Source organism: Hemicordylus capensis, chromosome 2 (assembly GCF_027244095.1).
Source record: "Hemicordylus capensis ecotype Gifberg chromosome 2, rHemCap1.1.pri, whole genome shotgun sequence".
Lineage (NCBI taxonomy): Eukaryota > Metazoa > Chordata > Lepidosauria > Squamata > Cordylidae > Hemicordylus > Hemicordylus capensis.
The window spans coordinates 68,694,230-68,719,057 of NC_069658.1; the positions used below are offsets into that span (position 1 = coordinate 68,694,230).

General features: G+C 44.0%; 1 protein-coding gene across 6 annotated transcripts in view; it reads right to left on the minus strand.

Annotated features, from left to right (window-relative positions):
• The window catches only part of LOC128347416 (uncharacterized), a 69,549-nt gene that overhangs the window by 9,747 nt on the left and 34,974 nt on the right, over positions 1–24,828 (minus strand). For all 6 annotated transcript variants that reach the window (XM_053302000.1, XM_053301997.1, XM_053301998.1 and 3 more), the window contains 2 exons: positions 16,377–16,487; positions 10,658–10,836 (listed from right to left, as the gene is read on the minus strand). In XM_053302000.1, coding sequence (XP_053157975.1) covers positions 10,658–10,836; positions 16,377–16,487 — 290 coding nt within the window. The remainder of the gene's footprint in view (positions 1–10,657; positions 10,837–16,376; positions 16,488–24,828) is intronic.

The following is a 24,828-nucleotide window of genomic DNA, read 5'->3' on the forward strand; positions in this document are numbered from 1 at the left end:
CACTTCCATGGGTGGCCACATGACCAGGGCTAATGTGACCACATGATCAATGACATTCTAATCTTAATATTTTTCCATGCTGCTGGAGTTAGATTTAGTTTTAAAGAAAGTATTTTTTCAGAATGAATTGAAATTTTGTTAATTTAAAGTTTTGGCTTGTTATTGAGTGCTGAGTGGTCTCTAGTCCACAAAAGCTTAAGCTGAGTAAATCTGTTAGCCTTTAAGGTTCCACAAGATGTTGTTTTTGTTGGTGTTAGCCACAAACTAACACCCTCCAGGAACTTATTCCTGATGGCCTACATATTAAAGCAGCACATCTGTACTTCAGGAGTACTACTACATTGGAAATGATGGCTGACATGTTGTACAAGGCAACACGGTCAGTTCTGAACCATCTGTGTTGCTGTGGGCATCTAGAGCTATGTCCCTGGTGTTGTGGAAAAGGACTTGTCTGCTATTACTTAAAGTTGCACAACTGAACTTCCACAGCGCTACCTCCAATGGAATGTGTTAATGGCCAGCATAAGGTTAGATCACTACTAAAGTGGTTGTGATACTGGTAATAGAGAGAGGCCTGTTCACATGGCCATTTGGAGTAGGCTGGAGGATTAGAGCGCTCCTACCCCAGTAGCAGTACATGATCAGAAACTCTGTTTGGGTCAGCAAACCCAGGAAACACACTAGTAAGTCAGGAGAGGCATCCATTGCTGAAATTGGGAGCTGCAAGCATGGAAAGTTCTCCAAAGGCCTAACAGACCTCCCTAGCATGCTTTGCACTGCCAGTAGACGGGAAAGCCTCATGATGTCAGCAGCTGCCCTCTGACTGGCCAAAAAAGAGCAGGAGGCAGATCCAGCCCTGCTGAAGTGACTCCAGCTACAAAATCATAGAGTGTGCTTTGCAGAGAGCCACATCCATGGATGACAGCCCCTGTAGCCACAGCTCTCTATTGTTTCCAGGCCTGCTGGGTCCCAGTAACAAGTCACTGGGTCCCAGTAACTGGATCCATATGACCAGAAAAGCAAGGTAGGAGAGTTTTTCTCTCTTCCTATCTTGGTTAAGAGTAGGGTACAAAAGTTGCACTGCCCTGCTTTGAGCAACCTAGGTTGGAGGGATTTTTGTGAGTTCACACAATCATGCAAACCAGAGTAAAATGACTCCTACCCTCATTTTAATGAGTGTGTGATCAGGCCTAATGATTTGCAAAAACCACACAATTAATCCATCGGACTTGAACTCAAGCCTCCCAGTGCAACTCTTGACATACAGGATGAACTGTCATACAGTCTATTTTTCTTGCTTTTGTTGTGAAGCATAAACACCAATTTGATTTAAAATAGAAATACAGCAGCATAGCCTACTTTTCACACCACAGTGTCAATCATAACACCAAACCATAACGGCTTTGTCTAACTAAGCTCCAGATCTTACTCTGGCTTCGTAGAGGAGGTATGACTATTTCTCATATCTGAGTCACTACAACATATATTGTCTGTTCTCATCCACCATCTGCTGTAAACCCTGCAGCTACTGTGATGGTAAGGATAGCAGAAATGGAAAAATTTGGCCGGAGAATCAACAGAGATGCAGATCCACTCTAGACATACTTCGGCCCAGCTGTGCTACTAGAAAAAAAAGCCCATACACAGAGCTATGCAATATTCAGGAATGTGCATGAACTGTTAGAGAGAAGTACAAGAATTATACTGCTTGACTAGACATTTTAACTCTTTTATTTTGGATAACAGCTACCCCTGCTATTTGCATACATAACCATGGCTACCATTTTTATTTACACTCTACCCATAAGCCTTGAAAGAGTAGAACCAAATCATGATATGAACAATAATATTATTCCCTGTATACTCTGTGTGTGTTTAAGTACCACCGCTGGGGTTTTGGATACACTAAGTTGTATTCAAATGTGCAACTAACCCTGTCTGTGCCCATGATGATTCCACATGTCAGACAAGAATGGGCAATCCATGGAACAAACATGGTCATGTAAGGGCCATAGATCAATTGCAGAACACACATTTTATTTACAAAAGGTTCCAGGTTTAAGCCCTGGCATATTCCTTGGTAGGTTTGGGGAGAGCCTATGAAGCCCTGGCGCACTACTTCTAGTCAGGGTAGACAATACTGACCAATATAGAGCAATGGTCCAATTTAGTGGTATAAGGCAGCTTCATAAGTTCCTAATCTACAAGGCAGAAGTCATACTATTGTCTCCTAAGGGGGGAAAACCCTCAGGCGTGTGTGTGTGTGTGTGTGTGTGTGTGTGTGTGTGTGTGATGTTCCCAAGCTGCTGGATTCAGGGGGCTGCCCCTGTGGCTTACCCCTCATGTCATCTTTCTTTGTGTGGCATCCCTGAGACACTTCAGAGGTGCCTGATTTTGCCATGCTGACCTAATTCATTGCAGTGCAGTTGCACTGACATAACAAGACCACATCAGCACGGCCGGTGCAGGGGTGCCAAATACAGTTCTTGGCCCCAACAAGTAGGCAACACCAGGAAAGGCAGGCCAGCAGGCTGAGAAGGTGTGAGGAGGGCAGTGAAGGTGGGGCAGCAGTAGGCTCACCCTCAAATCTCATCCCAGGGTCACCCTCAACTTTGCTATGCCCCTGAAAACGTTGCTTTTAGTGTTCATGGGATGGCTCTGGGGAAGTTGTTCCATCTCAACTTTACACTACTTTTGGGAACATAGGAAGCTGCCTTATACCGCGTCAGTCTGTCTAGCTCAGTACAGAGACGTAGCTTTAATTAAGTGGATGAGTTCAAAGAACCTGGGGCCCCCAGCTCCTGAGGGCCCTCCAGCTGCACCCCTCCCTCTTTGCTTCATTATCTCCCTCACTCCAAAGGGCTGCCAGGGAGAGGGATGAACATGGGCCCCTTTTCCCCTAGCTTCGCCCCTGGCTCAGTATTGTCTGCACTTACTGGTAATGGCTCTCCAAAGGCAGGAGTCCTTTTCCGTGCTACCTGGAGATGCAGGGACTGAACCTGGGATCCTCTGCATGCAAAACAGATGCTCTACTGCTGAGCTTCGGCCCCATCCCCTAAAGAGTAATTGTGGTGCTGAACATACGAAGCTGCCTTATCCCAAGTTCAGACTATTGCTCCATCTAACTCAGCATTGTCTACAGTACATTGTTGTCCCCAGCCCCAACTACATAATTACATAGACTATCGGTCCATCTAGCTCAGTATTGTCTACACTGACCTGCAGCGGCTTTCCAAGATTTCAGGCAGAAATTTTTTCCAAGCCGACCTGGAGATATTAGGGACTGAAACTGGGACCATCTGCATGCAAAGCAGATGCTCTACCACTGAGCCAGAGGTGGATTTAGCCACGGACCTTGGGGATTAGGTCCGTGGCCTCCTGCCTCCGGGGGGGGGCTCCAAATGTTTTGGGGGGCCTCCCCAGAGCCCCGCTGCTGCCCTGCCACTGCCCTGCACCTGCCATACCAGTTAAATCTTTTTTTAAAAAAATTAACCATCCGACGCTGCGTGGCAGGGAAGGGGGTGCCGGGGCGGCCACTCGAGGGGAGACCAAGCTCTTGCCACCACCTCCCCCACCTTGGTCTCCCCTTGAGTGGCCACCTCTGTCCCCTCTGCACAGCGGTAGACATTTAAAAGGTACCCCTCAAAGAGATTAGACTTGCCCCTCCAAGCCCTTAAGTGGGAGGTGGGCCTCCGAAGCCCTTCAGGTCCAAGCTTCAAAATTACCTAGGTGTGCCCCTGCACTGCTCTTGTGAGGCTAAAATGCAACTTTGAGCTCCTTGGAAGAAAGACAGGAGGATGCCAACATAGCAAATAAATATTTTAGAAACTGAACTTGGACATATAACATTCTGTATTGTATTAGTATACAATATAATAAAAGTCCAGTGTAATGCATGTTATAAATACACAGACCTAGGCTTCATTATATTTCATCTTTAGGGTATATTCAGTATTTATTATATCGAATCTTTAGGGTATTTTTTAGCCATATATGTCGTCCTGGGCAAAAATAACAAAAAAAAAGTTTATAAATAAATAAACCTTGTTCAATAGTGTAAGATGAAGCCTTACAGTTTCTCTCACATTGTTAAACTGGCTGTGTATCTTGCCAGTATAAACCCATTGATTTCAATAAAGAGATAATCCTTTATTAGCTTTTCTAAGGTATGTGGGAGTTTCTCAAGGGACACCTTGGGAAGTGGGCAGAGTAAGACATTCTGATTCAGCTCACTTTTAAAGGCATACATCTAAAAAAACTTATCCTGTGGTTAGCAATTGTGGTTCTAACAGAGGAAGGTCTTTGGGCTGACTTTATACTTTCTTTAAAAGAATAAAGCATATGAGATCCACGTTTCATCACATCAATATTATGGGGGAATTTTTGCTAGTGCACCCTGTGGAACTGTGCAACACTAGTCTGGAATACAAGCTCCCAATGTAATGGAACTAGCTAGTGCAATATCTTTGCACTACTGCAATATCCTTTTATACGTTAATAGTATTTGCTGGCACGCCAAATGCAGCTAATGCTTCTCATCAGTAAAGAAAGTGAATCCTTTACTGAGAGAAGCACAAAGGAGGCCTAAGCGAGTTGTGGCATCTAAAAGACTAACAGATTGAGTGTGGCATAAGCTCTTGTGGGCCAGAGGCTACACAGAATCTTAGTATTTAATTAGTAAACATTTCCTCTGACAATGGAGTCCCTGCAAATTAAATCAGATTGTAAATTGCTTTTAAAGAATGGTACAGCGCTCTGCCTAAAAAGCTCTCTGTCAGAATAAAAAAGCTCTCTGTCAGATAAAGCTCTCTGTCAGAATAAAGAGCAAATGCAAGTTGTATCTCTAGGAGGAACAGCACAGATCTAATTCTATTTATAGTTAAGCCTTTTAAATAAAGCACTTGGATTTAGCACTGAATAAACAGGCTTGAAAGAAAAAGAATAAGGGGCTGAACCAGTGGAATGCTACAAAAGGTTCACATGTGGTAAACAGAAAATTTATTTCACACGAATTGGGCTGTGAATAAAACCTAAGACATTAATTAATTAAGTTGATTTAAAATATTTTCTCCTTTTATTTAAACCAGTAGTTCATTCAACTGGACAGGAAAAAATAGCACACAATGTATATATGGGCAAATTTAAAGTCAGCAAATGTCCTACTATTTACTTCTTATGGCTCACTGGACTTCAAAACATTTTGGAGGGCCAGTCAGACTATACTTTGTCTGAACCAGCCCCAGTACATGCAACAACGAAATGTATGTGTTGTGAGTGCGCACGTCTCTCCCCACTCTTTGTGCACTTTAGATCAAACACTCACCAAAAACTGAACACTGTCCATAACAGCGATTTCCCCAAATCATGTGGTGGGTGGCACATTTGGACAAGCTGCCCATCTACAAGCAGTATTTGTAGTGAGCATTATCTGCCCCCTCTCCAGGATGAGAGAGAGAGAGAGAGAGAGAGAGAGAGAGAGAGAGAGAGAGAGAGAGAGAGAGAGAGAGACACCCTGGTGTGCTGAGAGGGGAGGGAAGATGTCTGCACTCACAGCACACAAAGGTCTTTATTGTATGTGTTGGGGTTGATCGGCAAAGTGTCATCTGAAGGATACCAGAACCCAAGGGGTATACCCATGGATCAAATGGGCCGTAACCCAGAATTTGGCTTATTTTAAGCCAAATCTTGATTCCCCTAACCACTGGGTTAGGGGAATCGTGGTTGCGAAAAGACCAAAAAAAATACAGGAAAAGGATAAAATATAGCCTCAAATCACCAGCCTTCATGGCTGTTCTGCCAAATGCCTTGACGACTTATCCAACTTAGTAGGTTGGATTCTGAGCAAACACCACTCCTTCTGAGCAAATAACGCTCCGTGTGCAGCCCTGCTTGTTCAATGTGGGCATCCAGCCAGTTGGACATATGGTTGCTAATTTGGCAAGGAGAGTGTGGGCAGAACAGCTTCGGCATGCAGCTCAGCCTTGCTGGATCACGAGCATCTGGCTTACAGAAGAAAGGATTAAAACAAGATACATTGTGTCAGGGCCAGTGCCAGGTTCATGAGTTTCCTTGGCTGTGTGTGTGTGTGTGTGTGTGTGTGTGTGTGTGTGTGTGTGTGTGTGATCCTGTGGGGGTAGGGCAGAGCCCAGGAGTGAATGCCTGCCATCTTCCTTTATGAACAGTGCCATGCCTCTGCTCCCACAGTTACATTGAATGTTGTAGGTGGGGGCATTTTATTATGCACAAAGAACGATGGCAGATGCCAGTATAGCTGCCACAGAACATTCTGAGCTGCCACCACTACTGTTGCTCATGTAAGGCTACACAAGGCCTTGGAGGAGGTCTACTTTGGCAGCAGGGGCATAGCTATAATTGTACAAGAGGGATAAATGTCCCTAGGCCCCAGGGGTGGGGGTGGTGTCTGTCAGCTGAGTAACAGCTTGCTCTTTGCTCTTTCCCTCCTGCCTCACTGAAGGAGAAGGCAGGTGGGAAAGGCCATCTTTAGTTTGTCCCAGGGCTCGCTTGAGCCTTGCTCTGCCCCTGCTTGGCAGTAGCTTGAAGTGCTTCTTGGCAGCCACCATCCAGGCTCGGGGGGAGGCGGGGTATGGGCCCTTAATGGCTCAATGGCCTGGGCTATTGGCTGCTGCCCAAGCTGGTCAACCATTGACTTCGGATGTCATAAAACGTCAAAACGTGAACTTTTCTATGGAGTTCTCCAGGGTTCCATACTGTCTCCAATGCTTTTTAACATCTACATACGAATACGACAACGGATATTTGTATGATGGATATTTATACAGTCATTCCTTGCCAATTTTGAGGGTTCCATTCTGGGAAAACCTTGCGGTTGGTGAATTCGTGGTTGGCAAGCAATGGAAAAGCATTGGAATAGGGGGTTAGGGGAATTGTGGTTGTGAAAAGACCAAAAAAATACAGAAAAAAGATTAAAAATAGCCCAAAATCACCAGGAATCCCTTCAAATCACCAATAGTCAGCGAGAGGAGTGAGGGGGAACCCCCAGCAATCACCCCAACACCCCCAAACTCCCAGAAATCACCACCCCAAAATACAAAGTGTTAATTATAACCTGTAAAGCCCTAAACAGCTTAGGCCCAGGGTATTTAAAGAATGTCATCTTCACTATGAGCCCCATCACTCATTGAGCTCATCCAGAGAAGTCCATCTGCATTTGCCACCAGTTCGTCTGATGGCTACTCAGGAACTGGCCCTCTGTTGCTGCCCTGAGACTTTGGAACGTGCTCCCCGCTGAAATAAGAGCTTCTCCATCTCTGACAGCTTTTAAAAAGCTTCTAAAGATGCATTTATTTGCTCAGTCTTTTTAACTAGAATTTTAGTTTTAAATTGTTTTAAGGTTTTAATTTTTGTTTTATATTGTTGCAAACCATGCAGAAACTTAAGTTTGGGTTGATGCACAAATAAAATAAAATAAAATTTAAAATCACCTTTTTTGGGCAGCTAACATGCTAAGCAATCTATTAATAGTTTATTATACTGGGATCTATTGACCTATATTGTCTGAATGAATATTGCCGTGCTTATGAAATATATGGTATTTTCCTGTCTTGTAAATCACAGTTGTCATTTGCTACTCAGTTGCACAGATTCTTTGCCTTAGGGCTTCCTAGAGGCACGGAGTTTGTGCACTACTGAAATACAAAGCATTCTTATTAAAAATAGAGGATTTTGGGGAGGTTATTTCTGCCAGTAAACAGCCAAGAAACTCATTTCTGTGCTTTGTGACTTTTTATTTCTGCTCCTTTCTCACATTCGATTTGACACCATAATCCAATGTTCTTCACTGAAAGGTCTGGAAGGCAGTGGTGGCTCCCATCAGTCCTGACTGCAGTTCCCTGTCTAATTGTTTATTGGGCCTGTGTGAAGCTCCAGCCAAAACTGAATATTCTGCACCTTGCCTGCCTCCTGGCACCTTGCAGAAGTGCACATTTCCACTGTGCAGTGCTACACTTTGCCCAGCAGCTGGGGTGGGTGGGTGGGTGGAGAGCAATCCATAAGGAAAATGGATCCCTCTTGAGCCCTTGCACCATCTTGGAAGGTGCTCACAGAGAACTGGGAAGTGTAGCCCTTCCCAGTGCTTTCCCATAGAACTCATAAGAAAGGGCTCTCTCTCTCTTAAAGGGCCCCCCAGCACTGAGAGCAGTGGGGTCTGTGAGGAGGTCAGCATAGTGGGAAATGGCTCTTATATGAAAAGTTTTTTCAGGGTTTTTTTTGCCACAGTGGACCCTGTTTGAAAAATAGTGAAGATCACTGCTACTCGGAAGAAGAGAACATGTATGTCAATATTTGATGCCCTTTGGAACAGGCACTGTAGACTAACCAAATAAGTCTGTTCCTGATTCAATATTCCACACTGATAAGCTACACGTCATTGGCTTTACATTACTCTATAGTTGGGAGGTTATTTCTGTAGGCAAAAGGAGTGAAAACAAATAACTCAAAGGAGAAGCTAAAAAAAGTGAAGGTAATATTCTGGATATACTTCAAAAGTCTAGATCCAGAAAAAGGAAACTAGAAATATTAGGAAAGATAAAAAATGAACCAAACTAGAAGGTTTGTAGTCTGTAACCCCCCTTAATTTGATATATTGCCAGAAGTTTTCCCAGCAATGGCACATCCTTCTACACATCCTATAGATGGAACTGCCTCATAATGTACATGGTGCCACCCATCACCCTTTCTTCAAATCCTTCTTCAAAAAAGCTACCTTTCCCACATAGCCTTTTGTTTATACTCTGAAGACCCATCTTAAATAAATTTTTAAGTAACACCCATTTTCTGTGTTTTGAGCTCCTTCCTCAGTGCATGCTCAGATGACAGCTTTCTGGTCTTTTCACTTGGAGGAAGGGCATGATTAACATGTTTCTTTTTTAAAAAAGTAATAAATAGTCTAGCTAAAATATGTATTCGTATTACAAATTCATGACCCCCCCCACCTTTGCTAATAACAATGACATAAATCATCAACTTGTATGTTAACTTTTGTAAAAATACATGTCATGCAAAGCAAATGCAATATGAGCTAAAATACACCAGTTCTAAGAAAATCTTGCTAAGGGCCACACAAAGTTTCCAGTACTCTGAAAAATATTAATGATTCAAGTACTCCACCTGCTGGATACAGTTTGAAATAAGCATTGGAATTTCAGGGAACTGTTACAAACGTAAGGTTCAAAAGTGTTAAGCATGGGTATGTTTTTCAGAAACCCCTTTGTAACTCCTCTGGAATGGGGTGTGGTTTACGTTTTCTGGCACAGGAGCTCTCTGTGTAGCCACCTCCTGGGGGCTGCCATTTTATTTTACTCAGCATCATCCTGGAGTAGTGTGAGTAAATACAATGGTTTCTGCCAGGAAATAGGCATTAGGAAGAATTTCCCGTTAGAGTTGTTCTACAGTGCAACAGTCGGCTTGCAACTGCCCTATCCAGCCCCAACACAGCATTCCTCCAGTGGTTGCTGCTTTGGGGGACAGAGATCCATCTTATTTATTATTTTCTCTATGTCAATCGCTTTGAGAACTTTTGTTGAAAAGTGGTATATAAATATTCGTTTGGTTGGATGGTTTTTAAACAGAGGCTGAATGATCATCTGTCAGGGATGCTCGTAGTTCCTTACACTGAGCAGGAGGCTGGACTAGAAGGCCTGCAAGGTCCATTCCAACTACAATATTCTATGGTGGCTTGAAACAGTGCCCTCTACTGGTAGCTAACACTTTTTGCTCACACTGTCTTGTGATGATGCTGCGTCCAGGGCAATGTGGGAAAATAATATGGCGGTTGCCAGGAGGTAGTTGCACAGAGGCAAAAACAAATGGAAAGTTATGAAACAAACAGGATGCAAGCAGATGCTCCTCAAAATGAATGTGCATATATCACTGGAAGAATAATGCTACAAATGGAGAGGAGTGAGTATAAAAAATTGAAAGATTTTTCTCCTAGCACACTCCTAACATGAAACAGCTTTGCACTAAGTCCGGCCATTCATCTGTCTAATCCAGTGCAGTCGGCTCTGATGGGCAGTGGCTCTTCAAAACTCCAGGAAGAGGTCTCTTTACTATTTATTATAGATGTTTCCAACATGCTTTAAGAAATCTTTTTCAAGGGAATTTTGAAAACGAAGGAACAGCTGAATACAATTCCATGCAAGCTGGAGAGCATTTAAAGAATCTGGTTCTTTAGTTTGCATGGAGTTGTATTGAGTTGCTTCTTAGATTTCAAAATTCCCCTGAGAAAGACAGTTCTTTAGTTGGCATGGAATTGTACTAAATGGGTTCTTAGGATTTCAAAATTCTCTTGAGGAAAAAAAAAGTTCTTAAATGAAACACATTCTGTAAGAAATAAGACAGTCAATCCTGATAGCTTTTTTGTTTTTGATGTTTATCTACAACTATTCCAGATCCTTTTTTGCCTTAAGCTTAAATTGCATCCATATCCACCAAATATGGTAGGCAGCTGCGATTGCTCTACAGGAAATTTCTCTACTCCTTGCACTGAGTTCTGCATATCCTAAGGCTAACTTTGGTAGAATATATATATATATCAAACCAACCAATATACTCCTACGTTAAATCTGTTAGATTTGTATGAATCTCTTAAGACAATCCAACTAGGCATATGTCTTACCTTTTTGTGTTTGTAGTAGTAAAGGCAACCATCATGTTTTAACACAAACCATCTTTTCCTCCAGCCCTTCAGAATTCCTGACTGGGTCCGTTTGTGTAGGTAACCTCGACATGTTGGACGAGGGGTGTTGGGACAACGGCTTATATCGGAGCCAACCAGCAAGGTCAAGACATCTGGACCTGAATTCCCCCCCCCCAAAAAAAATAAGTAAATAATAGTAAATTAAAAGCAAGTCTGTGAAATTAAAAAGAGCACTCTTCTATGCCCCATGATACAAGAAATGAACAGGAACTATAGGAAAAATTTATGAAGCCTCCTTGTTCGATTTTTTCTGAGGAAATATTATCATAACTTCATGACCATATTGTCAAAAAAAGCTTCTTAAGGATTTAACCAGGTTTCATGGGACAGCTGTAACAAGTAAAATAACCCTATCAAATTCATAATGAGACATATAAACAGTCATATAGCCCTGAAACCCCCTGCTAAAATTTGATTTTCTTGTCTTAAATACTTTTGGTTACTTACAATTATGGTATTCATCATTCCACAGGTCCAACCCAAATACTGTGCTTCAAGACACCCCTCTGACCTGGATTTAGAATGGCTCCTTTATTATGATAGTCAATTTGTCCTTTGACTGGCTAACCAAAATTAGCCCAAGATGATACTAAAATACTATTGTTCTGACAATATGTTAAGCTTTCCTTTCAAACCTTCCATTTTACAATGGTCACACAACCTGAATATGGATGGATTTTCACTGCTCTTTCCCCCAAGTCTTAATGATATTTCAAATTCAAATGTCCCTCTAAAAATACATAGCTTAAACATATTTTCAAAGTGCATTACTGTCTTTCAAAAGTCATTATTTTAATTTGAATATTAACATTCTTATTAAAAAGAATGATTTCTGAATGACAGCAGTATTTTGGGGGAAAATTAAGCTATTAATAGCTTAATATGAATATTCTTTAGAGGGAAATTTGACTTTGGTAATATTCAGACAGGATGAAATATGTCAGCATATTTTATTTATTTATTTATTTATTTATTTATTTAACATATTTGTATACCACCCAAAACGCAAGTCTTTGTGTGGTTTACAACAAAACAATATAAACAACAAATAAAAAAGGTTAAAACTTTACAATAATTTAAAATTTTAAACGTTAAAACTATTAAAAACCACTAGACTGTTTAAACAGTATCTAATTAAAAGTGTGAAATATTGTGAAATAATTTTTACTAATTAAAATTCTCTTAATCCTATCAAAGCCATATTAAGGAGAAGTTCAGAGTACTTTCAATTTGATTTACTTGCAATCAAAATTATATATTTTTAAATTTAAAACACATTTCAAAGTGGATTACAACAAAAATCTTAACAATTATACATCCTAGACTTCCCCTGTTGTTTCTGGTGTAGAAAATGGCCCTACCCATTAAATAATATATTTGTCGCACTTCTGTAATGCAGACAGGGCTAATGTGTTCTTTGAGCCAGCTATGAATTTTCCTCCTGAAGAAAATCCACCAGACATGAATAGCAGATTGATGTCTTGGAGGCTACTGTCAGGATCCATCTGTCTTCAAGGCATGGGCCCCAAAAGCAATATTGCTAAATGTGCTCTTTCCACCTGACATTTTGGCCCAGATTTAAGTGATACTATGAGAAGATAACAGTATTAGTAGCTGGCACAGAGAGAAAATGAGGGTCTTTTATCTAACCCAGACCTTCCTCTTGGATCACTGTCACCTTATTGCTCCATCAGTCTCCATATGTCCAAAGTAACTTGCCCATACTGTCAAAGTCAGCTTTCCCCACGTAGTGGAGTGAAACAATTCATAGGCAGTCATGCTCTCTAAAGACAAAAAATATCGAATCTGTTGTACTTTCAATCTCTCTCAGAGGAGAAATTCCAATTGTTTTTTGGTGGGGTTTTTGTTTTGTTTTGTTTTAGTTCTCTTAGTTGTGCTCTTTTCTTTCAGTTACAGAAAGAACTTACTAAGAAAAACCAATCAGTTATTGGCCAGTGTATCATTTTACATACAGCTAAGACGACAGCATGCTCAAAGTTCCTTCCTATGCATTTCTATCTGATCTACATTGCTTTCTTGATCTAAAAAATGTTGAGTGGCATTTTATGTCTCACAGTAGACAGCCAGCATCATAGGAACATTGGAAGCTGCCTTTTACAGAGTTACAGGTTAAGAGTCTTTTCCAGCCCAACCTGGACTTGTCAGGGATTGAACCTGGAAGCTTCTGCATGCCAGCAGATGCTCTACTACTGAGCCGTGGCCCCATCTCTTAACAGCAGACCACACTCTCATGTACAGAGAGGGAAATAAGTATTTGATCCCCTGCTGATTTTGTCCGTTTGCCCTCTGACACAGAAATGACCAGGCTATAATTGGAATGGTAGGTTTATTGTAGCTGTGAGAGACAGAATAACAACAAACAAACCCTCAAAAGCCCAGTGCCCAAAAGTCAGCGAAGGATTTGCATTGTAGTGAGGGAAATAAGTATTCGATCCCCTATCAACCAGCAAGATTTCAGGCTCCCAGGTGTCTTTTCACTATATGCAGGTAACGAGCTGAGATGAGGAACACCCTCTGTAAGGGAGTGTTCCTAATCCCAGCTTGTTACAGTACCTGTATAAAAGACACCTGTCCATAGAAGCAAGCAATCACTCAGCTTCCAAACTCACCACCATGCCCAAGACCAAAGAGCTGTCGAAGAACGTCAGGGACAAGGTTGTAGACCTGCACAAGGCTGGACTGGGCTACAAGACTATCGCCAAGCAGCTTGGTGAGAAGGTGACTACAGTTGGCACGATAACTCGCAAATGGAAGAAACACAAAATAACTGTCAGTCTCCCTCGGTCTGGGGCTCCATGCAAGATCTCACCTCGTGGAGTTGCAATGATCATGAGAACGGTGACAAAGCAGCCCAGAAGTACACAGGGGGAACTTGTCAATGATCTCAGGGCAGCTGGAACCATAGTCACCAAGAAAACAATTGGTAACACACTACGCCGTGAAGGACTGAAATCTTGCAGTGCCCGCAAGGTCCCCCTGCTCAAGGCAGCACATGTACAGGCCCGTCTGCAGTTTGCCAATGCACATCTGAATGATCCAGAGGAGAACTGGGCGAAAGTGTTGTGGTCAGATGAGACCAAAATCGAGCTCTTTGGCATCAACTCAACTTGCCGTGTGTGGAGGAGGAGGAATGCTGCCTATGAGCCCAAGAACACCATCCCCACTGTCAAACATGGAGGTGGACACATTATGCTTTGGGGGTGTTTTTCTGCTAAGGGGACAGGACACCTTCACCGCATCGAAGGGACGATGGACGGGACCATGTACCATCAGATCTGGGGTGAGCACCTCCTTCCCTCAGCCAGGGCATTGAGAATGGGTCGTGGATGGGTATTCCAGCATGACAATGACCCAAAACACACAGCCAAGGCAACAAAGGAGTGGCTCAAGAAGAAGCACATGAGGGTCCTGGAGTGGCCCAGCCAGTCTCCAGACCTTAATCCCATAGAAAATCTGTGGAGGGAGCTAAAGGTTCGGGTTGCCAAACTTCAGCCTCGAAACCTTTCTGACTTGGAGAGGATCTGCAAAGAGGAGTGGGACAACATCCCTCCTGGGTTGTGTGCAAACCCGGTGGCCAACTACAAGAAACGTCTGAACTCTGTGATTGCCAACAAGGGTTTTGCCACCAAGTACTAAGACATCTTTTGTGAAGGGATCGAATACTTATTTCCCTCACTACAATGCAAATCCATCACTGACTTTTGGGCACTGGGCTTTTGTGGGTTTGTTTGTTGTTATTCTGTCTCTCACAGCTACAGTAAACCTACCATTCCAATTATAGCCTGGTCATTTCTGTGTCAGAGGGCAAACGGACAAAATCAGCAGGGGATCAAATACTTATTTCCCTCACTGTAGTTACCCATCCAAGTGCGAACCAAAGTGAACCCTACTCAGAAAAGGGAACAATTCATGCTTGCTTGCTACTGCATGACCAGCTCTCTCGCTCTCTCTCCCCTCCTCACCCCATTCATAGCAGCAGTTTCTGTCCTTGTGTCATCAAAGTTATTCCTCTGTCCTTCTACAGTATTTGTTGCTGGTCTAGTAACTATTGTTGTCCCTGTGCCAATGCTGATTTCTAATATCCTACCACTGAGGATCCTGTTCACTGCCTCATATGGGCTATTTGACCAGCTCAGAACCACCAACGTTAACCTTAATCTGCAATTTTAAAGTGCCTAGCTGCAGGTCCTTTATATTTTTTAGCAGTTGTGCTCTGCTTGGAAACACAGGCTGTAATCGTAGGGCACACTGTGATAGGGCCCATATCTCAGTGTTAGAGCACATGCCTTGCATACAAAATGTTCTGGATTTTATTCCTGGCCTCCCCAGGTCTGGCTGGAAGGGACCTCTCTCTCTGAAACCCTGGAGAGCTGCTGCCATTTAGTGTAGATAATACTGAGCTAGACAGACCAATGGTCTGACACAGTACAGGTGAACCTCGCCATTTGCGGACCTGACCTCAGTATATATCGGGGTGGAGGGAGAGTCAACAAAGGGTTAATTTCGCATATCCACAGTTTTGGGGTGGCTGGAAATGACCAGCCACCATTTTAAGGAAAGGAGCAATTTTGTGGCTCATTTGTTTAAAAGAAGTAACCATTCCCCCCCGCAAAAATTGTCAGATTTTGGACTCTTGGGGGGCATTGCAGGACAGCTGCAGACCTGCGAAGCATGGTAGGCCACTTTATTTACATTATTTTTGCCCTTTTCCACCTTTGGGGGGGGGGTTGCAGCTTCCGGGAACCTAACCCCCCTTTCCATTTACTGAATGCTCCGTTATCCGTGGTTCTGTTATCCGCAGTCGAAGTGGAGAACAGAACCCTCACGGACAACAGGGTTCTCCTGTATGAGGCAGCTTCATTTGTCTGCTCATATGAACCCTTTCTAGAGTAAGTGCATGTCTGCTACTCCTGAAGGGTGGCTATTGTGGACCGGGAGAAAGTTGCTAGGTTGTGGAAAATAATTTTTGATATAGCCAGGAGTGGCTGCACAAACTGTACTTTGGAGAAGGTAAAGATGAGTTAAACTCAGGAATTGCCACTTACATGGATGTGGACGGGTTGGGGTTTGGGCAGGGTGAAGATCTTAGAAAGGAGTTATTATTATTATTAGAATGGTGGTGGAGTTCTACCCACGGTTAAAAGAAGTGGTGGAGGCTTGAAGGCAGGGCTGGCTTGTCCATGAGGCAGACTGAGCGTAGTGGGCAAGGGCTGCCATTGCTATCTGCCTACACCTTCCTGAACCTACTGCTGCTTCTCCTCTTCCCACACACTGTGAATTTAAAAAGGGAAGGGGGTAATGGAGCAGAAGGGGGAGTGTGGTGGTGGATGCTCCTAGAGTGGAGATGTTCTTAGGGAGATGAGGATAGGAGGAGAAGAAGGAGCAGTGGTGGTGGGTGGCAGAGACGCCACCACTAGGTACGAAGCAGCAGCAGTGCCTCCTCAGGTGCAGGCCCAATGTGCAAGCGTTTGAGAAAAGATAAGAGCAAGTGAAGAAACCCTCCTTCATAATGAGCAGTCCATATCAAGGAGTAAGGAAAAGGGAGATTCGATTTGAAAGACATTCGAGTTCCGAGAGATGCCATAAATGAAACATTTCACCAAAAGGACATCCTTACCTTTCCTTGCCAGAGTTGCAGCTTCTGAATGTGGCATGCTGGTGACATCGGTGCCATTGACAGCCATCACCATATCTCCAATTTGAAGCCCTGCTTCTTCAGCGGCACTGTCTGCAACAGAATGGAAAAATTGCCCTTATGTACATAAGAAACATAAGAACAGCCCTGCTGGATCAGGCCCAAGGCCCATCTAGACCAGCATCCTGTTTCGCACAGTGGCCCACCAGATGCCGCTGGAAGCCACAGACAGGAGTTGAGGGCGTGCCCTCTCTCCTGCCATTACTCCCCTGCAACTGGTACTCAGAGACATCTTGCCTTTGAGGCTGGAGGTGGCCCACAGCCCTCCGACTAGTAGCCATTGATAGACCTTTCCTCCATGAAGTCATCCAAACCCCTCTTAAAGCCATCCAGGTTGTTGGCTGTCACCACATCCTGTGGCAGAGAGTTCCACAAGTGGATCACGCGTTGTGTGAAAAAGTACTTCCGTTTGTTGGTCCTAGACCTCCTGGCAATCAATTTCATGGAGTGACCCCTGGTTCTAGTGTTGTGTGAGAGGGAAAAGAATCTCTCTCTCTCCATTTTCTCCACACCATGCATGATTTTATAGACCTCTATCATGTCTCCCTGCAGTCGTCTTTTTTCTAAACTAAAAAGCCCCAGGTGTTGTAGTTTTGCCTCATTAGAAAGGTGCTCTAGGCCCCTGATCATCTTGGTTGCCCTCTTCTGTACCTTCTCCAGTTCAACAATGTCCTTTTTAAGATATGGTGACCAGAATTGTACGCAGTACTCCAAGTGTGGTCACACCATAGTTTTGTATAAGGACATTATAATGTTAGCTGTTTTATTTTCAATCCCCTTTCTAATGATCCCTAGCATGGAATTTGCCTTTTTCACAGCTGCCGCACATTGAGTCGACACTTTCAACAAGCTGTCCACCACAACCCCAAGATCCCTCTTCTGGTCCGTCACTGACAGCTCAGATCCCATCAGCATATACTTGAAGTTGGGGTTTTTCATCCCAATGTGCATCACTTTACACTTGCTAACATTGAACCGCATTTGCCATTTTGTCGCCCACTCCCCCAGTTTGGAGAGATCCTTTTGGAGCTGCTCACAATCCGTTTTGGATTTCACTACCCGGAAGAGTTTGGTATCATCTGCAAATTTGGCCACATTGTTGCTTACCCCTGCTTCTAGATCATTTATGAATAAATTAAAAAGCACCGGTCCCAGTACAGATCCCTGGGGGACCTTACTTCCCTCCATTGTGAAAACTCTCCATTGATACCTACCCTCTGTTTCCTGTCTTTCAACCAGTTAGCAATCCACACATGTACTTTTCCCCTTATCCCATGACCGCTAAGTTTCCTCAGAAGTCTTTGATGAGGAACTTTGTCAAAAGCTTTTTGGAAGTCCAGGTAGACTATGTCAACTGGATCACCTTGATCCACACACTCGTTGACACTCTCAAAGAAGTCCAAAAGGTTGGTGAGGCAAGATTCCCTTTACGGAAGCCATGCTGGCTCACTCCCAGCAGGGCCTGTTCTTCTAGGTGCTTTACAATTTTATCCTTGAGGATGCTTTCCATCAATTTGCCTGGAATGGACGCTAGGCTAACCGGCCTGTAATTTCCTGGATTGCCCCTGGATCCCGTCTTGAAAATTGGTGTTACATTTGCTACTCTCCAGTCCTCTGGTACAGAGCCCGATTGCAGGGATAAGTTAAAGATTTTAGCAAGGAGGTCGGCAATTTCACATTTGAGTTCTTTGAGGACTCTTGGATGGATGCCATCCGGCCCTGGTGATTTGCTAGGCTTCAGTTTTTCCAGACAGTTTAGAACATCATCCCTTGTCACTTCTATCTGACTCAGCTCTCTAGCCTCCATCCCTAAAAAGCCTGGTTCAGGAACAGGTATATGCTCAGTATCCTCTGCCATGAAGACAGATGCAAAGAACTCATTCAGCTTCTCTGCAACCTCCATATCCTCCTTAATAATCCCTTTCACTCCCTGATTGTCTAATGGTACAACTGCCTCCCTGGCAGGTTTCCTGCTTCTGATGTACTTAAAGAAGTTTTTGTTATTCCCCTTGATACTTTTGGCTAAATGTTCCTCAAACTCTCTTTTTGCCTCCCTTATTGTCACCTTGCATTTATTTTGCCAGAGTTTGTGTTCCTTTCTGTTCTCTTCATTTGGACAGGCCTTCCAATTTTGGAAGGAAGTCTTCTTACCTTTCATGGCTTCCTTGACGGTACCCGTTAGCCATGCTGGCATCCTCCTGGACTTAGTGGTACCTTTCCTCCTTATGGGTATACAATCTAACTGGGCTTCTAGTATTGTGGTTTTGAGTAAACTCCATGCACTCTGGAGCGAAGTAACTCTCCTAATTTCTCCCCTCAGCTTTCTTTTCACTATACTCCTCATTTTGGAGAAGTTTCCTCTTCTGAAATTCAAAATGTCTGTGTTAGACATCCTTGGTGATTCTCTCCCCGCATGTATGCTGAATTTGATGGTACTGTGGTCACTGTTCCCTAAAGGGTCGATGACACTGACGTCATGCACCAGGTCCTGGGTGTCACTCAGAATTAGATCCAAGGTTGCCTTCTCTCTGGTTGGTTCCATGACCAACTGTTCTAGGGCACAGTCATTTAGCGTATCTAGAAATTTGACCTCTTTGTCCTGACTTGAATGTGAATTTACCCAGTCTATGTGTGGGTAATTGAAATCACCCATAATTACAGCCCTGCCTCTCCTTGATGCCTCCCTGATTTCCTCCTGCAACTCCCAGTCACTGTCGGCATTTTGATCCTTAGGGCGATAGCACGTCCCCAGTAGCACGTTCCCTTTCCGGCCTTGTATAGTCACCCACAGGGTTTCTGTGGAGGACTCCAGTCCATCTAGGTTTTCTAGCTTGTTAGATTCTATCCCTTCTCTAACATACAGTGCTACCCCTCCTCCAGGGCGTCCCTCCCTGTCCTTTCTATAGAGTTTATATCCAGGGATAACAGTGTCCCACTGGTTCTCACTGTTCCACCATGTTTCTGTTATGCCCACTATATCTATTTCTGCGTTAGCAACCAAGCACTCCAGCTCACCCATCTTGGCTCGGAGGCTTCTGGCATTGGCATATAAGCACCTATACGCTGAATCTCTCCCCTGATGTATGCTATTTTTTTGACTCTTTGACCTGCTGGCACAGGCTCTCATCTGCTCTTTATGAAGTTCTGCTCTGTCCCCTTCTGTTTTATCTGAATTCTTTGCAGCCTCACACTTTAAAGGGTGGCTTTTGCCAAACGGGATTCTGCCCAGCTCCCATCGGCTGTTCCTCAGGTGTCATTTTAAAAGCTGCTCTTCAACCTTTTTGATTTTAAGCGCCAGCACTCTGGTTCCATCTTGGTTCAAGTGCAGCCCGTCCCTTTTGTACAGGCCTTGCTTGCCCCAAAATGTGTCCCAGTGCCTAACATATCTAAACCCCTCCTCCCGGCACCAACGTCTCATCCACACATTGAAACACCTCAGCTCTGCCTGTCTCACTGTACTTGCGTGTGGAACAGGTAGCATTTCTGAGAATGCTACCTTGGGGGTCCTGGACTTCAAAATGCTACCTATCAGCCTAAATTTGGCTTCCAGGACCTCCTGACTGCATTTCCCCACATCATTGGTGCCGACGTGCACCACGATAGCTGTCTCCTTCCCAGCACTGCCTAGAAGTCTGTCTAGACACTGCGTAATGTCTGCACCAGGCAGGCAAGTCACCGTGCGGTCAACACACGTGTCACAAACCCATCTCTCTATCCCTCTAATGATCGAATCACCAACTACAAGGAGGCCCCCACCCCCCAGAGGAGTATCCCCTGTGCGAGAGGATATGGGCTCATCATCCACGGAAGGGGTCCCTTCTAAAGGAGCATTTCCCTCTTCCTCAGACCGATGTCCTCCTTGCCCAAGACCTTTATTCTCCCTGACAGCAGAGGAGCTACCAGCCCTGGAGTGGGATGCCTCTATCACATCCCTGAAGGTCTTGTCCACATGCCTCTCTGTCTCTCTGAGCTTCTCCAGATCTGCCACCTTGGTCTCAAGGGAACAGATTTGTTCCCTGAGAGCCAGGAGCTCCTTGCACCAAGCACAAACCCATGACTTCTGCCCATGGGGCAAATAGTCATACATGTGGCACTCTGTGCAATACACTGGGAAGTGCCAGTGTATTGGCACTTCCAACACATCCCAACACATGTAGGGATGTGTTGATAATATGAACTCCAAAGAGACAATGGCTGACATGATGTGCAGCTGTGCAGTCCTCAGGGACATATTTCTGGCAACAAAAAGGGCTTTTGTGAGGAGGGGAGGGGAGGGGAAAAATTGCCTTTGCACCCCTCTCCCTCCACACTGCATTTGCAAGGCAAGCCTTGTCGCCTGCACCTATTTTTTAGGCTACTTGCAAGAATGGAGCTCTTGCTTTACCTTGTAAGGCTGTGTGTATCATGGCAGCCACTACAGTTAATGTTACATGCATATATAACCCACTGTGGTCTGAGAAGCAATATTTTCCCCAGGCAGTTTGGGGAACATTTTCCCTTGCCTTGGAATAGTTAGGAGAGCTCATTTGCTCAAGCTATTCTGGGTACATTTTGCAAAACATATTTCTTGCCCTTCAGGTCCCTCTAGGTAGCAGAGTCTACTTTTCATTGTTCGCTGATGTGGCTGAAAAGTGTGGCCTAAGTCACAAGTGGGCAATTTAGATTGTTGATGGATGCTTTGCTTCTCTTTACAAGAGAAAAGCTATGAAATCTAAATTGTTAACTCTGATTTGCAGCAGATTCCACTCTTTGTATGTGGCATGGCATGGCCCTTATTCAGTCCCATGTTCTATGTGCATACGGGTGTCTGTACACATCTATATGTTTTTTGTGTGAATGACAGTATCTGTGTCCATTTTAAAAGAGCCTGGCTACCAGCCCCACAAATGCATGGTACAGATAGGCAGTGCTCTGTTGTACCTGTGTTCAACTGTTGAATAACTGTACCTGTGTACAGATCTGTACTTGTGTACACTTTACACATTATGGTCATGTGATGACATCCTATGGCTTATGGAAGGTAAGGAAGAGGGGGAATTTCTGGGTTGGTTCCAGAGGCCTGGGCTTTCCAATTCCAAAGCATATGCACGCAAGGACAGCAATGGAGGGAAAAGAGGAGTGGGAGGGGCTTGATGTGTGTCTGAGGGACTTCCCAAATGGGCAGCTTTACTGAGGTAGGAAATGCCTCAAGTTAAGCCATTTTGGGCACTGCACCAAAGTGATGCTTTTTGGGGATGCATACAATGCACAGTAACTGCGAATCGTCTGGAAAAAAGGTGAATAATGTCATGGGCTGTATGGATGGCACCTTCCACCACTGTTCTGAGGTAGTTCTGAATGGTTCCCTCATATGAACTACCCCTCCCCCAGTCTAAATGAAGCGAAGCTGCATTATATCACCATTTGGGAAAGCTCTGTTGGTCTTTATGGAACCTTTCACATCTTCAGGCAGAGCTGCAAGACCTGCAGCAGAGCTTTCTTGGCTGTAGTCCTTTGCGTTTGAAGTGCCAGAGTGGTTTGGTTGGAACAGTAGCTCTTTTCAGACAGTTTCTCTTCTGTACACTGCAAATGCATGAGGAAAGCAGCCCAGCCGGCTTGTGCTCCACTTTGCACACACATACTAAATATACTCACCATAAGGGGATATGGCCAATGGCAGTGTATGACCCGTACTACATCAGTGCAGGGGTGCAGCTAGCAGGCACTCAATCCTGCTAAATCCCTCACATGTGCACTGTATGTGGGAAGGGGATTGTCTGAAGGAAGCTAATCTCTGTTTAATTTTAGATGGCAAGTCAATCAATCACTCAATCAATGTGGCATTTCCTTAGTAGCTGTCTTCTGTCAGTTCTGCTTCCCCAATTTAGTTTTGTTATGTTTGACTTGGTTATTGCTTCTGGTTTTGGTATTTTCCCCCCCATTAATTTTCTTTTTTCTTTTTGCATTTTTATACCGCCTTTTGTTAAAAGATAGCCCCAAGGCGGTTGGGTAAATAAAACTGATGCTTTTATTCACCCCACCCCCTAGTAAAATGGCTTGTACTTTGCAAGCCTTCTGCTGGTGATGGCAGTTCTAGGGGGGCATAGAGGGCAGGGGGAAATTCCTGAAAAAAACAGCAGTCCCCACTGCTGGCACCCAGCATCCTGTGGGAAGCCCGGAAAACCAACAGGATCCCACAAGGAGGCCACCCCACCTGCACTGCTCAGCTGGCCTCCACACATGTGTGGTGGCCATTTGAGCGGTCAGCACAGCAGTCAGGTGCCATGCTGCATACTCAAATGGCTGCCAGACATCCACAGAGGCCAGCTGATTGCTGAGGGTGGTGCAGCCTCCCGGGCTTCCTGCAGGATCCTGGGTGCCAGTGGTGGCAACATTCGCTATTTTTTGCAGGTATTTTTACCCAACTCCCTTGAACTAACACTACTATGTGACTCTAGTCCATTCCTAGCTCTACGAAGTCTCATTCTCCATGCTTTCCAATGGGAGAGTTTTTCCAGATTTCTGTGAAAGTAAATGAATTTTCCAGGGCTTTGGATTTTTTATTTTTTTAAGTCTGGGCGAGGTCTGGAACCTACCTGAGAAAATGGCATGTTTCTAACTTTTGTGGTTTGGTCTGGGAGTTTCATGTCAGTGAGTGAACTAGTGAGTGAGTGAGGTCTACAATATATTATTATTTTATTATTATTTACATTTTATATCCCGCTCTTCCCCCAAGGAGCCCAGAGCGGTGTACTACATACTTAAGTTCCTCCTCACAACAACCCTGTGAAGTAGGCTATTCTGAGAGAGAAGTGACTGGCCCAGAATCACCCAGCAAGTATCATGGCTGAATGAGGATTTGAACTCGGGTCTCCTCGGTCCTAGTCCAGCACTCTAACCACTACACCACGCAGATGCAAGCACTTTGGGCATTTAAAAAAATTGAAAGGTGGGCTATACATAAGATTGGGATATAAGAAAAGAGGAAGGTGGGAAAGATCATGAGTGTGGGGGGGGGGGGAAATAAGGAAAATAAGTCTGTGCTAAATGCAGAAAGGGGTGAGATACCAGTCTAGAGATTAGATTTACAGGCTTGCTTTCCTCCTCTCTGTTACATTTGGGGTTGCAACCAATGAAAAGCTTAATACTTAATAGGATCAAAGCATAGCACTGTATAGTCTGCTTCAAAGGTCTAAATCTTGCTTGCTTTTCTCTCACTGCTGTGCCATCATCATTATACTTATGCCAGAAAGGATGGAAGCCCTGAATATCATTCTTTTAGTAAGAAAAGCAATTGCTGATAGGATATAAAAGCATGAATGACCTAGAACTGCTAAGCTATCCTCCTTCAGATTATTGATCGGCAGCTGAAAACTGCATGTTCTCTCATTGAAAGACTTATGTAAAGACAGGCTAGGAATAGGAGAGAACTTGCATAAGCAGGAAATATGCTCCATTTAGCTGCATTTTAATGCTATCGTTTGAATCCCACCTGCAGGTATCTCAGAATTATATTTTTCCCCTTTCAGCATATAATTAAATTGTCTTAATGTACCATGCAAGTATCTTCTTCCAGAAAAAAACAACCACAAAATGCCCTTCTTGATTAGTACAAATATAATTTAAAATTACTGGAAGGCTGTAATTTAATAAATTTCGTTAACACAAACTCAGAGACAGGTTTTTTTAAGCAGTGGAGAAACCGATTAGAAGGATAAGAGGACCACCACAAGTTCATGTCATTTTCATAAAACTACATTCAAATGATAAATCACGTATTAGGACAATTCAACAGACAAAGTGGTGACATGAGAGTTCAATATGCAACCAATACAGTTTTTTAGTAGCAATGTTTGTCATCTCTATCTGCTGCAATTTGGGGGAAACATGCTGTTTTCTTAGAAGTTGGTCAAGATTATTTGTTCCTGCCATTTGGAAACAAAAGCCAAAGCCAAAAAGAATTTCATAGAACTGCTTTATTCTCCTGAATTTTTCTGTATTTTACCTGTAGTGTGCCTTCGTTTTGAAATCCCACCTCAGCTGCTGATGCTTCCAAAGCCCCCTCAGGGGGTTTCAGAAAGCAGATAGAAATGGCTATATTTAACTTTAGGGAAAGGGGCTACCTTTGTCCCTGAGACGAGGGCCTGGTTGTGCCCCAGTTCAAGCTGGGAAGAGAGTGCAGGAGACAAGTGGCAGGAGGGTGTACCTGGCTGGTGGAAGGGCGTACAGGGGACGAGCCCTACCTGCCACTTTTCTCCTTGAAATCATGCCTTCCCACTACTGGACATGATGCAGGACAGCCACGCTAAGGCCTTTTGGGCCCTTAGACTGAAGGTAACGCTGGTTGATGTCATGAACTGATGTAGTTCAGTGGCACGCTTGCAGGGAGCAATGA